Source organism: Fistularia commersonii, chromosome 5 (genome assembly GCF_037954325.1).
Source record: "Fistularia commersonii isolate RoL2024-O1a breed Wild chromosome 5, RoL_Fcom_v1.0, whole genome shotgun sequence".
NCBI classification, from domain to species: domain Eukaryota; kingdom Metazoa; phylum Chordata; class Actinopteri; order Syngnathiformes; family Fistulariidae; genus Fistularia; species Fistularia commersonii.
The window spans coordinates 18,186,341-18,200,326 of NC_141288.1; the positions used below are offsets into that span (position 1 = coordinate 18,186,341).

General features: G+C 43.8%; 1 protein-coding gene across 1 annotated transcript in view; it reads left to right on the top strand.

The window, feature by feature from the left end:
• pdzrn4 (PDZ domain containing ring finger 4) overlaps positions 1–13,565 on the top strand; it is a 40,742-nt gene extending 27,177 nt beyond the window's left edge. The window contains exons 5-10 of the mRNA XM_086147107.1: positions 4,371–4,469; positions 7,790–7,852; positions 10,700–10,801; positions 10,986–11,102; positions 11,274–12,335; positions 12,429–13,565. Coding sequence (XP_086003233.1) covers positions 4,371–4,469; positions 7,790–7,852; positions 10,700–10,801; positions 10,986–11,102; positions 11,274–12,335; positions 12,429–13,001 — 2,016 coding nt within the window. The 3' untranslated portion in view covers positions 13,002–13,565. The remainder of the gene's footprint in view (positions 1–4,370; positions 4,470–7,789; positions 7,853–10,699; positions 10,802–10,985; positions 11,103–11,273; positions 12,336–12,428) is intronic.
• The last annotated feature ends 421 nt before the right edge of the window (positions 13,566–13,986 follow it).

A 13,986-nucleotide genomic window follows, 5' to 3' on the forward strand; every position in this document is an offset into this window, starting at 1 on the left:
TACGGAGAGACTGGAGAACACATGTCACGGAAACACGGCAGGCGGATTCCTCTTCATCGCTGGAATATCCACCCGTCTATCGCTACCGTGCTGCCATTGCTGGAATATTTAATACTTAATTTACTTCGGTGTAATTTGCTAAAATATGTGATAATTGTGAAACAAATGACTCGGTACGCAGCGGGAAGTAGCCGAACGTCTTTGGAATAGAGAGCTCATTCTCATTTGTCAGCTGCCATTTGGCCTGAAAGTTCAGTTTCGCCTCATTGACCACTGACGCAGACACGAGTCTACCTGTCTTGCAGGGCAGCAGAAAGCAGGCAACGTTCTACAATAGAATATTGCAATGATATGAAAAAATTGGCAGTTTGGCTTTATTTTCGGTCGCTCTTCTTCTGTATGCGAGGAACCTCGCTCTTTGGGCGCTTTTCTCACAATTTTGTCAACAGACACATCGTGGCAAAAAGCCCAAATCAGTCAGTTTGATGAGGTTAACGATGGGCCGGCCTTTGCTAAAATTCATTATCCACACCGGTTAGGGCCCCGTCCTGGACCCGTCGATCACACATACAACCGTTCACCCTCTCGCTCACACGTCATAGGGAGAAATGCAACTATTTACTGCTTTATGCGTGAGTTTGGGCAATTTAGGCTCTCTAATGGAATTCCTGCGTGTTTTCGGACGGAGGAAACCCACACAGAAAAGCCCTGCAATGGAATTAAACCAGGGACCTTCTTTCTGCAACGCATTAGCGCTAATCACCGTTAGCCCTTTTGTAAACACACCATTTTAAAGACTCAAGTACGTTCTTGGAATAGCTCCCGAACCTGAATATCATGAATGATATAGGCTGTCGGGCTGTAAATATCTGGAGGAGCCACGGTACAGGCCGCACGAGCTTATTCCTTGTTGAGGAAAGTCATCATTGCAACATTTTAAAAGGAATTAAAATGACGACGCTCTCACGGCTGAACGGATCTGCAATGAGGAAACAATGATGCGATGAACGCCCGGCGCGGAAGTCATTTCTTTTGAATTGAGCATAACAGTAAAGGGCGCATTCGACGGAAGTGTTTGGAGCAGATGTTTAATGTGTCTAACTGTCAGTTTACCACCTATAATGGCAATGTCATTAATCTGCATGTACTCATATACATGTGCAAATGCGATCATTCCCATTTCGAATCGGTCACCATCATCACTGAGGAAGATAAATGCCGTAATTTACATCATTACGCACCACACGAAATGAACCCCCCGCCCAACGCGCGATTTAAACGACACGGCAGCAGCGGATATCATGAACCTATCATCCCCGATTGGGCTTCTTTACAGCTAAGACAACCATATGCAATCTAGAGGGTTTGTGAAATGCCAACGCCGGACGCTTTATTTCACTTAAAGCTGGCATATTAGATATTAATGCATCGGCGCTGTCCGACCGCATGCGAGCGTGGCGTGGAATCAGCCCTTATATTGAACTAATGAGGAGTTGTCAAAACTATGCGCCGCAATATTAGGGACTCTTTACACACCATAACCTTTGAAGGTCAGAGGCTGCCTTGCACAGGGGGTTAAATGCCACGGAAATTAATTACTTCCCCTGTCAATCTCTGCTATCACGGTTTCGCATGGCAGAATTAAGGCGGACTGGGGCTTAATTCTCGCCCCCCCCCCCCTTCCCTCATCCTTATCCCCACTTTTACCCCATATGATATTCCACACCCCTCTTTTCCCAACTTTGCTGAAATGAGTTTGGCAGCATGGGGTTAATAAAGATTACCCCCGGAGTTATCTTTATGTGATTACCTTTGTCCACAGCCGAGATCAAACAGAGCCGGTTTGCAAGTCAGACTAAATGCAGAGGAATTTCCTGTGGGGAAGGTACGTGCGCGCGAAATACCATCGCTGTAGCCATTAAAGACTGAACAGACGGTCTGTTCGGTGCGATTATAACAAGCTTTCATGTCACTGTTCTTCACTGTAACCTTCACTGGTACTGTGTGTGTGCATGTGTGTGTGTGTGACCATCCCATTCACTTAAAATGTTATATTTAGCCCCGACAATGCACTAAGAATATGTTTGCCAGCAGAAGCTTGTCAAGCACTTTGCTGATGGGATCAGATCTTTAACAATCATTTATACCTCCCTTCCCATCTGAATGTATATCTTGCATAAACGTAAGGATATAATATTTCTTCGAAAAGGTTTTCTTTCCCGCTCTGGCCTCAATATTGGCACCATTTAGTTAATTGTTTTGGATTTACGGCTCGCATCTGTTCGGTTCCCGATCACCGTTCTCATCAAACCCATTTGCAGCCACAGCAGGCAGCTGTTTTCAGTGTAAAAAGACAGAATGGAGCGACTGAGCGCCACCTGCTCCGAACTGAACCGCTTGTTGTCATTGCCGGTAACTGGCGAGTGAATGCGTTTAAGTATTCAGTGGAAAAAAAAAAAGAAAAAAACGGTTGGGGGAAACGTTTCGATCTGACTTTGAGCAAAAAGAAAAGGAGAGAATTCGAGGCGAGGAATAAAAAAAACAGCGGAAAGAAGCGAGGGAGAAGCTGAGTTCTATAAAATAAAGAATTTAGGGCTTTAATTCCCGAAAATAACTACATGCATGTTTATCTATCTATTTTATTCTTCTCACTGCTAGAGTCCCTCAATTTATATTGCCGTTTAGTTCTGGTTGTCTATTTTTCACCCTTACTGTTCCATTATGTTGTCCATTCTTATCCCTAATGTTGTTGCTGTTCTTGTTCTCCCTGCTGTCTATTTTTCTGGATGTCTTGGCTATTTTCTGTCTTCTAACTGTCTTTCTATCTATTTTCGTAATCATTTTTGACCCTATAACTGTTCCGCTGCTGTGTGAAAAGGACTCCCCCTGTGGGAATCAATAAAGTTATTTATCTTATCTTATTTTCTGTGGATGCTGTAAATGTTCACATTGACTATTTCATTCATTTGTTTATTCATTAATTCACTCATTCATGAGCTACACCGCTCATCCTGCGCTTCGGGAGAAAAATCGCTCCCTCGTTCACATATCTGACCAACTTTGTGTCTCTAAAGAACATCCTGCATGTTTTTGGTCCTTCTTGCTAACCACTGAGCTACCCTGCCGCTAAGTATATTTCATAACGTGTTTACATACCCACATCTGAGGGATGAAAAATATGATTTGACTGTGGAATAAAAAAAAAAAAAAGAATAATTTATTATCTGCTCACGTTCCTGCAGAGGAGCGGCTGAGTTTTTAAAGTAAAAAAAAAAAAAAAAAAAACACTCTCGGAGTTTCACATGAAAACAGCTTTGCATCCTCCGATCTCACGACAGAAGTGGTAACTGCCTGTCGAGAGTGCGATACATCTTCCCCCCCAAAAAACTGCATAAATGCCACCATACTGTTAAGCTGATGTAATCCCACTCTGCCAGTTGCGTGCATGTTGGCAGACTCGCTAATCTTTTCCAAAACTGCTTGTACTTCACCAAAACCTGCACATCAAGGACATGTCTCAGAAAAAAATAAACCAATAAAAGAACATTTATATATACATATATATTTGATATTTATATGTATATACATACATACATTCACACACACATATATACATGCATATATATATATACATATACATATACACATGTATATACACACATATATATGTGTATATATATATATATACATATATATGCATGTGTATACACACACACAAACACACACACACACACACACACACACACATACATATATATATATATATATATGTATCGGTTAAACGTTGACCTTTCATGATACTTGTGAAGGTTTTCCTGGTTGACAGTTTTGGAGAGTTGAGTCAATTACTTTACGATAACAAAAGTGGTAATTATAATTATTATTGTTACAATTAAGCCGCGGTGACTTTGGTTGGTATTTTGGCTGCAAAGATGCGAAAATGCTTTTTCAAAGCACTGTGACAATAATGTCCCTTCTAAAAGAGCTTTTTTTTTTTTACTGTGTTTGCTCGCGCGTGCGGTTGTGTGTGTGTGAAAGCAAGTGTGTGTAAAATTGCTGCGCATGTAAATACAGAGGACATTAAGTTGTCTATGGCGTTTATATCATTGGAGTAATAAGATGGGCTCCAAAGGTGTAATAAATGACATTAGTTATAGCAACGGGACAGCAAAATAACCCCAAAGTGATTAGTAACAGTAATGTCAAGCATAACATTTGACACGAGCTCCCGTGGCGTGCATTAACCCGGCCGTCCTGTTTAAAAAAGAGAGCATAAATGTGTTAAATGGTACATTTTGGAGGCCGTCCAACCAGTTTGCCCATTGGAGATATTACAGGTTAAAAACTTAATGCTTTTTTGTGTTTGGCAGGAGGTTGAGCTGTGTCGACAGAACAGTCAAGAGAAGCTGGGTTTGACGCTTTGCTACCGGACGGACGACGAGGAGGACGCCGCCATTTACGTGGGACAGGTGTGACCTTCCACACCTTCCACACCTTCTGATTAATGCATTGCTTCTCAAAAAGTGGGGTGCTGCAGGGGGGGACATGCTTATGATAAGATAAGATAAGGTAAGATAAGATGAGATAAGATAAGATATTTTCTCATAGGAAATTCTTTTGTCACAGCAGTGTAACAGTTATAGTGTCAATAATTAATATGGAGAGACAATTAGAAAATAGCAAAAGACATCGGAAAATAAATAGACAGCGGAGAGAACAATAACAACAACAGCAAAAAAGCAAGGATGAAAATAGACAACCAGAATGACAACAACAGGATAGAAACATAAACAGTGAAAATAGCAATAACTAAAATGTGTGTGTGAAGGGTAGAGGAGTGAGGTTTAGAGATAGGGAGGTTTTTCAAAGGTGATGTAGTAGTGAGAATGTGTAGTGTTAGCTCTATGGTGTAGGGTTTTTTTTTTTTGAGCTGAGCCTGGAAATATGAAGTTCAACCCTCAAGAGACACCACGGCAGACGGGGAAAATGAGACAAACGAACGTCAACCGAAAGCTAAGACGAAGAAATATGACGAAGCGTACAGTATGTAGCGCTTAGCTTCACAGTGACTACGGCGGGAGATGAGGAAAGACCGCTGTGTTTACTGCGTCTAAAATTTGTTGGCAGCAGACAGCATGAAGCTAAATAAATTAAAAATAAATACATAAATAAATTAAATAAATCAAAAGATATTACACCCCTATTACGCTGATAAGCCGCTTGATTTTTTTCAGCGAAAACAAACAGAGAGCAGCCAAAAATCATCCCGCTTTGTGAAAGCTACTTCAGTAAAGCAGCGAGCAGCGTCATGTTAATAATATTAGTTATTCTTTGTCGCAAGTTGATAAAAATCTCTCTCTTTTGTCTTTTCTTCAGCGTTAATAAGGATACAGTGTTGCCCAGAGGTGTACATATAACAATTTATTTTCTTCTTCCTGGGGGGGGGGGGGGTGTAACAGAAAATAATCGAGAAGCATTGGATTAATGGCAAACGGAGTTAACAGACGCAATTGTTTACCTTTTTTTTTTAAATCTCGTGAAAGCGTCTTCCGCCTCACGCTCAATTATGAGACGTGGGAAAAACCAAGGCGCCCTCTCCGCGACGAGGTCTGAATAAAAGCAGCTGCTTATTAAATCAATAGAGATCCCATTATCGGTTAACTTTAAGGCGGGGAGTTAATCAGAGACGACAAACCTCATTTGAATTCCAATCTTTACATTCCGGGGAAGGGAAATGTTTGAGCGTCTGCCAGTCAAATATCAACTGAGACGGAGCCGTGCGCGGCCGAAGAGGAAGTCAGGTTTGAAATGTGAATCGGTGCCCAGGCCTCCCCCTTTTTCAGGGTTTTATTTAAGGGGGTTTTAATTAGATGAACGCGACAACCTTCCCTTTCCGCCACATTTGTTTACGTTACACATTCTTGTATCGGGCGCCTCTAAATACCAAACACTTTGGGGAAAAAAAAAAGAGCAGATACTTTTTAGAATTCATATTAGTTTTGACTTATAATTAAAAGAAAAACCACTTTGCAAACTGTTGATAATGAAACCCAATTATTGCGCTCCGGGAAAGCAATGAAAGATGACATTATGAGCGCTTAGAGCACTAAAATCTGAATTATAAGTGTTTCCGGTGCAGTTTCAGTCACGTCGTGAAACAAAAAATCCAGGCAAGTAAAAAGGGCTGCTCTGAGGATTACGAGACAACGATAAAGATATAAATGGCAGGATTACAACCGTGCAGCAGACATTTGGCTTCTATCAGCTCACTGTACTTCTTCAACCCAACAATACATTTGAATCTCAAAACAAAACCGCAAATAACGTCGGCACCTGCCGAATATCAGCCTCCCGTGAAACCAGCCGCCCGACAGAACACGGCTATTTGCGACTCTTTTATAAAAATGCAAATCAACCTCATTAAAATGTATTTATGGATAATGTGTGTGCAACTTTAGGAAGCTTTTTTTTTTTTTTTTTTTCTTTTCCCATCCAGTGTTTCCTCTGAGATTTGTTTTGCCTCCCCCCCCCCCCCCCCCCCCCCCCCCGTGTGGAAATCTCTCCTGAATCCCCGGCACGAGAACAACAAAGTTTATCAAATGGTAGAAGAGAAGCTGCTGTATTTTATATGCACAGCCGTTGAGATAAGTTGAAAGGAAATGACACGATTTGTTTCATATCACTAGCACGGGCTCATGCAACGATGCAAAATGCATAGATTGTTCAAAGAGCAGGAGTCACTGGCGCGCATCAGCAATGTCAAAGACTAAGAAGGCGTGGCAATCGTCGGCCCATTCTGTACAGATTTCCGTTATTCGGCTAACTGGAGACATGAGACGCGATCGGTAAACCCAACTACCACACATAAAGACCGTACGTGGTCGGTTGGAGGGATTGGTGAAACAAACAAACTTTGCAGCCGTGTCAGCGCGTCGAATCCGTTGACATTTCCTGGATCTCAAAACCTTCACCTCCGGTTTTGGTCAAAGTCAGTGGAGGTTCAGGTGCACAGAATAAGCTAAGCTAAGCTAAGCTAAGCTAAATGTTATTGATTCCCTTAGAAGAAATTCTTTTGTCACAGCAGCGTAACAGTTATAGTGTCAATAAATACGAAAAGAAATATAAATAGAGACAATTAGAAGACAGCAAATACGTCTTAAAAAATAAATAGACAGTAGAGAGAACAACAACAACAACAAGGGTGTGAAGTAAGGGTAAAAATACACAACCAAAACAAGGATAGGAACATAAACAGTGACAATAGCAATGACAAAACTAAACAAAAATAAGCAGAATGCAAATAGGCTGAAACCAACAAGGATAAAACAGGCAACAGACGTAGCGCAAAATTGGACACAATACTAAGATCTTTTGGGAAAGATCACGCATTGGTATTGCATTACGAAACTGATCAACAATTTTGATCCAGAAGCCTGATATTGATTAGCGAGTTGATCGAAGCGCTTCACACTAAATTGCATTCACCCACTCATACACACACACACACAAACCGATGGCGCCGGACATGCCAACTGAGCCCAAATAATAGTTGCCTAAGAATCCTGTGAATCTCATGAAGACACCAAGCCATGTGACAAGGTATCACTATTTGGCAAGGCAAGCTGAGGAATGTTTCACCAACCGGACCCGCTGAAACCTGCAGCTACTAGGAAGTAATTTACAGACCGAAGGGTTTCTTCTTATTTGGTGCAGGGAATGGGATTTTCTACAATGAAATATGAGTACTCACTATTTCCCTTAATGCTCTTTGCTTGTTTTTTTTGCGCAGGTCGAACCCAACAGTATCGCAGCCAGAGACGGGCGCTTAAAGGAGGGCGATCGGATTCTCCAGGTGAGGTGATTCGTGTCCGTTATGTCTGCCTGTACTTGTAGTTTATATTGATAACGTGCGTGAATATATTTGCTTTTTCTAGTCTAGAAATAAAAAGAGCACAACACTGTTGACAGGAGGATAAATCTTACATAAGCCAGCCACTTGGAGCCAGAGTTGCATCTGGCTTTTCTCATTGAGGAGCCACATATGCATAGATATAGGTTCACTTGCAAGGCACTTTTTTTTTTTTTTTTTCTTCATGCTGCTAGTGTCCCCAGACTGAGGCTGAGCATATGTATATTTAATTACCACATTGTACCGAGGAAATTAAAGTCTTTAGTCACAATTATACAAGGCACTGCATCATCTCACCTCTCTCTGTCTCAGTCTGCTCTGTTTCTCATTACGTGGAAACGCCGTCGTGAAATGCCATTATTCAGGGTCGTTTTTCAAACCATAATCCCTTTTCTGCATCCACAGAGAGACATGACATTATTTTACACGTAGTTCTGAAAACAGACTGAACAGCCGAGGCTCCCGGAAACTCGAGGTGTCTGTATTATTTTTATGGCTGGATATTAAGTCATAGAAAAAGAGAAAAAAAATACACACACACACATCCGCCACCCAGTTAGGGATGAGTTAGGAAAGTGCTGGTTAAAAAAAGTTGACTGAATAGACGTGTGATAAAAAATCTGCACACCAAAAGTGCTGCAAAATTCAAGATAATTTGTTTTACATATAGTACAGAAAACGTATTCCTGCATGACATTTCCAGCAAACATAGGCTCTTCCTCAGATGCTTAGCCGAAATATGTTAACAAACATGTTATTGTGGTGCCATTTATACTTTTTTTGCCGCCTCATTATGTTTCAAGGATGCGAAACATAATGTCTCTACCTTGAAATACCTGGGGATAGAGGCTGTAAAATGTCCTTGCAGAAGGGGGAGGGGGGGGGGGGATCTCCACTCCATCCTTTTAAAATGTGAATTGTTCTGGATATACATACTGGGAACACTAAACAAACAAGGTTTAAATGAGGAATAGTGATATTAAACTTTGTCTTATAGGTATGTTGTTTGTTGTCCATGCCATGTTTTCAGTCGCTTTTATTTGCTCTGTTTGTCTCATTCTTCCTCCCTTGTATACAGTCGATATTTCATATTGTACGCTGAAACCCCCTTCGATAAAGAATGTTTTAGTTTCCATGTCCGGACATGTGAAAAAGTATCTTGGGTCTGGTTTCGAAAAAATTGAAGATAATGTTGATATGACTAACAAGAGGGGCCAAAAAAAAAGGAGGGAATCAATCACATGATCATTCCCTTTAAAAATGGTGCCACAATAACATGTTTGTTGACATTTTTCTGGTGAGCATTTAAGGAAGAGCTAATGTTTGCTCGAAACGTCATGCGAGAATAAGTTTTCTCTACTATAAGTAAAATAAATTATTTTTGGAGCACTTTTGGTGTGCAGATGTTTTACAAACCTGGATATGAAGCCATATCATAAAGACGCTGAAAGTTAAACTCACTATTTGCTTTTTACATGCCAAACGAGATTCAGTAAAGCCTGTCAATGACATCGTCTGTATTTATTTATTAATCTCATATCCATGCACTATCTTGGAGAGATTGTTGAGATAAACTCCGGTTGAACAAAAAAACAAAACAATAAATTGAATCCAGGAAGCCCGTCGCTACAGATTTACTGTAAAGCTGCAGGCTGTTTGCCTCGACGGCAAAACTAATTGACAAATTAACAGAAAACCAAGCCTCTCTCGGCACCCGCCATCTGATTCCCTGCTACCGTTTTCTCGATGGCCGGTCCCTGGCGTAACAGCTCCTCTGAGTTGCGCCGGCAGCTCAAAGACCCTTTTATCTCCTTTTGTACGTCGGCCAGGCTTTTTCCATCCGATGGCCTCGTCGCAATATGGAACGGGAAATCGCGGCGGGGAGAAGCGTACACGGAAATTCCCAAAGTAATGGAAAATGGAATATGACTGTACGGCACGCGAACGACGACTAATTAAAAGCGACGTCAAAGTTTCAGGAAATCGCATGCGCGTGCGATGCATTTAAGCGTTTTCGGTAATTCAATCATCAACCAGAAATAAACAACCTTTAATACACCGCGCAAGCGATATCCGTTCAGACATGTATTCCCCTGCTAAAAAAAAACAGTTCAAGAAAATGTTTGCTTCGCCCGACGTTATGCCGGACAATGATAAATTAAATGACGGTGAATTAATTGCGAGGCGCGAAACAGGGAACCCTTGATGGTTAAGTAATTCAAAGAGCAGCGCTCTGAGACAGCATTTCAATGTGCATCCGACGTGGATGCGCCTCTCCATATTTATGATATCACGGTATATCCATTCTCTCTCTCTAGTGTTTGTTTCCATGCACTATGAGTGATTGCGAGGAGCAAGGCGTGCTGTACTCCTGGCCCTATTATCTCTCCCTGACAGGCCCATTACTCTAGTGAGGAAAAGATGAATGCCACCTGTCAAAGATCAGTTAATTGTGTGTCTGGATGTGTGGTGAGAGCAGGCTCTCGTGGGGCTGGACTATGCACTTGTAATTGACTCCCTTCACCGAACATAGGTAGACCGTGCCGAACACGAGGTCTGCGCGCGCTGCACGTTCAGCAACAATCACCGGAGAGACCGTTGAAAAGCGGACGGCAAATAGCCGGCGCGATGAGAGACGGCTACGAAACGAGTCTGACGGAGGGGGCGAAAGACGACGGGTCCGCCCGTGACGCGAGAATCGACGCGATGCACATTTGTTAAAAGTAAATGGAAAAATATTTGTGTTTTCCGTCCCTGAACGTGGCGATTCGTATTGTTACGCCCGCACAGATAAACGGCTGCGAAGTGCAAGACAGGGAGAAAGCTGTAGCCTTGATGTCGAGTGAAGAAACGAGGAGCATCGTGCTGCTGGTGACGAGGCCAGAAATCCAGGTAAACACGCGCATGCTTTTACACGAACCCCGTGCCTTATCTTGACAACCTGTCAAATAACAGCTGCCTGCTAAGTGCCTCTCCTTTCAGCCATCAGCGTGATTGTCTGGAGTTTGTGCACACACAGACAAAAGCACATCCACGCGCCGATAGACCGGTTTTTTGACAGGTGTTGTGATTTCAGTTGGAGGAGGAGGTATGGCTCGATGATGAGCAACAAGAACTCGTGGAGCAACTTAAGATGGAGATCTTGGAGGAAAAGAAGAAGCACGAGCAACACAACTTTGACAGGGGCGATGAGGTGAGGAAACTCAAGAGAGCGCAGAAAGAAAAATGTGTTGAAAGGCACGGATAAGAAATGCGCTGGAACAAGGATGCGTTCATTAGGCACGGCGAGTCAAAAGATTTGAAAGAAATACAACATGAGAAGGGCTAACTTTTTTTTTTTTTTCCCGAATTCCTCAAACGGCAGCATCAAACCGAAGACGAGATGACGACCGACACGGCCACCTGTTCCTCCAACAACCAAGACAAAGACAGCGGGTTCGGACGCAGCACGGACTGTCCGGAGCACCAGCCCCTGCTGGCCAGGCTTCACAGGAGGAGTCCGGCCCGCTGCTTGAGAGAACAATGGCGGGGCGGGCATCATCACGACAAACAGAGGGCTGGGAATTCACAAGACCCCCATGGCCAAAGGACGGCGTCCAAAGGCCAGGGTCATGAAGGGGGAGTCGGTATTTGCAATAGCGGGGGTGGAATCCTCGGTTTGGAGAATCACTTCCAGCAACTTCTGGAGCTGAAGTGTCAAATTCGGAACGGAGGCGAGTGCGGGGTGTACTCCATCCGACACAGCATCGAGTGCAGCCTCACGGAGCAGGGAGCCGGCGACGGAGACGCCGCCGATGATACGGGCGGAGGGGTGGAGCAAGAGCTGAGGATGTTGAACGAAGAATTGCGTAGCATCGAACTGGAGTGCCAGAGTATCATGCAGGCCCATCAGCTCCGGCAGACCCACCAGCTCGACCCCCAACAGCCTCCGTCGGGTTCACCGGGCAGGAGACCCAAGGACGTGCACAAGCGACACGGCAGGCTGGCCGACATCCACGAACACCCGGAGAGATTGGACTGCGATAAGATCCGAGAGAAGGATAGCTCCAGTGCCTACAACACAGCGGAGAGTGCCCGGTCGACGCCTCTGGGCACGGAGAGATCTCCCGACCACTCGCTGCAAAGACACATCAGCATCACCAACCAGAAAAACCTTAGCATGGCCTCATCGACCCCCTCCAGCCCCGTCGCCGTCCCGAAGCCCCAGGGAACGCCCGGTCGCGGCAGAGCGGCGGACCAAGGCGTCGTTTTCTCGAGTAGCCCGGATCAGAGCAACCCCTCTCGGTCCGAGTCGGACCCCGCCCTGCCCGCGGACGACGAGAGGTGCGACAAGAAACGAAGGGCCAGGGACTCGAGGAGAGAGCTTCCGTACGCCTCCTTCCAAACCACCCCTTTTCAGGGCCAGTCAGGATCCAGACAACTTCAGGTTGGTGTGGTACGATCAAGGCGCGTCTAATTTCTAATTCTGCATTGAGTGCACCTTCGAAGCATGTGCGTGACAACGTTGTGCTTGTTGCAGGGCTACATGCAGCTGCTCCAACAGCACTCCTCCTTGGAGTATTCCCAGAGCCAGCTGAGTCTGCTCAGTGTCTGTCGAGATCCCGTGCACCGTAACGGACGCCCGGGGGAACCCCGTCTGGAGTGGAAGGTCAAAGTCCGAGCCGACGGCACCCGTTACGTGGCCCGGAGGCCCGCTCGCGACCGTATCCTGAGGGAGCGAGCGCTGCGAATCAGAGAGGAGAGAAGCGGAGGCATGACCACAGATGACGATGCCATGAGTGAAATGAAGATGGGCCGCTACTGGAGCAAAGAGGAGAGGAAGCAGCACTTGGCTCGAGCCAGGGAGCAGAGGAAGAGGAGGGAGTTCATGCAGAAGAGCCGCCTCGAGTGTCTGAAGGAAGGCCCGGCCAGCGGCGCCGAGGGCCGGAAGGAGGTCAACATCTTGGAGCTTAGTCACAAAAAGATGATGAAGAAGCGAAACAAAAAGATTTTGGACAACTGGATGACGATCCAGGAGCTGATGAGCCACGGGGCCAGAGTCCCCGAGGACTCCAAAGTACACAATGCCTTCCTGTCTGTGACAACTGTTTAGCAGCTGTGCACGGAATACGTCTAACAACATGACACGTTCACATCAGGTAGCCTGTTTCTGAAAGTTCATATTTGTTTAAGAAGACATTTTTGGGGAACTCAACTCAAAAAGATCCCAACGGAGAACCTGTAGCTTTCCTTCACTTGAAGAGCCTTTTTTTTGAACTATTGTAACTAGACCTGAGCCATTTGTCACACAACTTTGTACTGTATTTTACATTGGCTTTTGGGAACGCATTGGAATCTGATAGCAGACCAGTTTGGTAGCATGTTTGTTCGGACAAATTCAACCAAAAAAAAAAAAAAAAAAGAAGAGAGAGAGAAAAGAAAAGGAAAAAAAAAAGTAACAACCCCTCCCATTATCGCGTATACGATGTATTGTGTCCCTATACTTATTTTTGTTGTATTGCATACGAAGCAACTTCACTAGCCTCTTTCTCAATGTGGCATTTTTATATGACGGGATAAGACTATTTTTCACAATTTGTAATCTCGGTAACTTTTTGTAAGAATTTTTTACTCACTATGTCAATGTAATGTTAAAAAAAAAAAAAAAAAAAAAAAAAAAAAAACGAGCAAAAAAACCCCACATTTTAATTTATTATTTATGTTTGTATAACGAAACTAGCAAGGTCCGCGACGCTTCTTGATTGTACTGACTGGCAAAGCAACACAGAGGGGAAGAGAGGAACCGTGAGGTGCGTCCTCTTATTTTTCCATTTGACAACATCACTCCAATACGCAAAGGCACTCACTGCAAAGCACTGAAATAATCGATATGCCTTCTCAAGATTTCATATTGTTTATGAGCCGTAAACAGAATTACCTCAACCTCAAAAATAGAAACCGATCCATTGACTATTGGCTAACTCCTTGACTTGAAGTCAATCATAGATGTGTGAATTATTTTAATGTAGATTCGTATTTATATTGTTTACCGTAATTTCTATTTATTGTAAATTTTTATGGGCCCCACGGCCCGACGT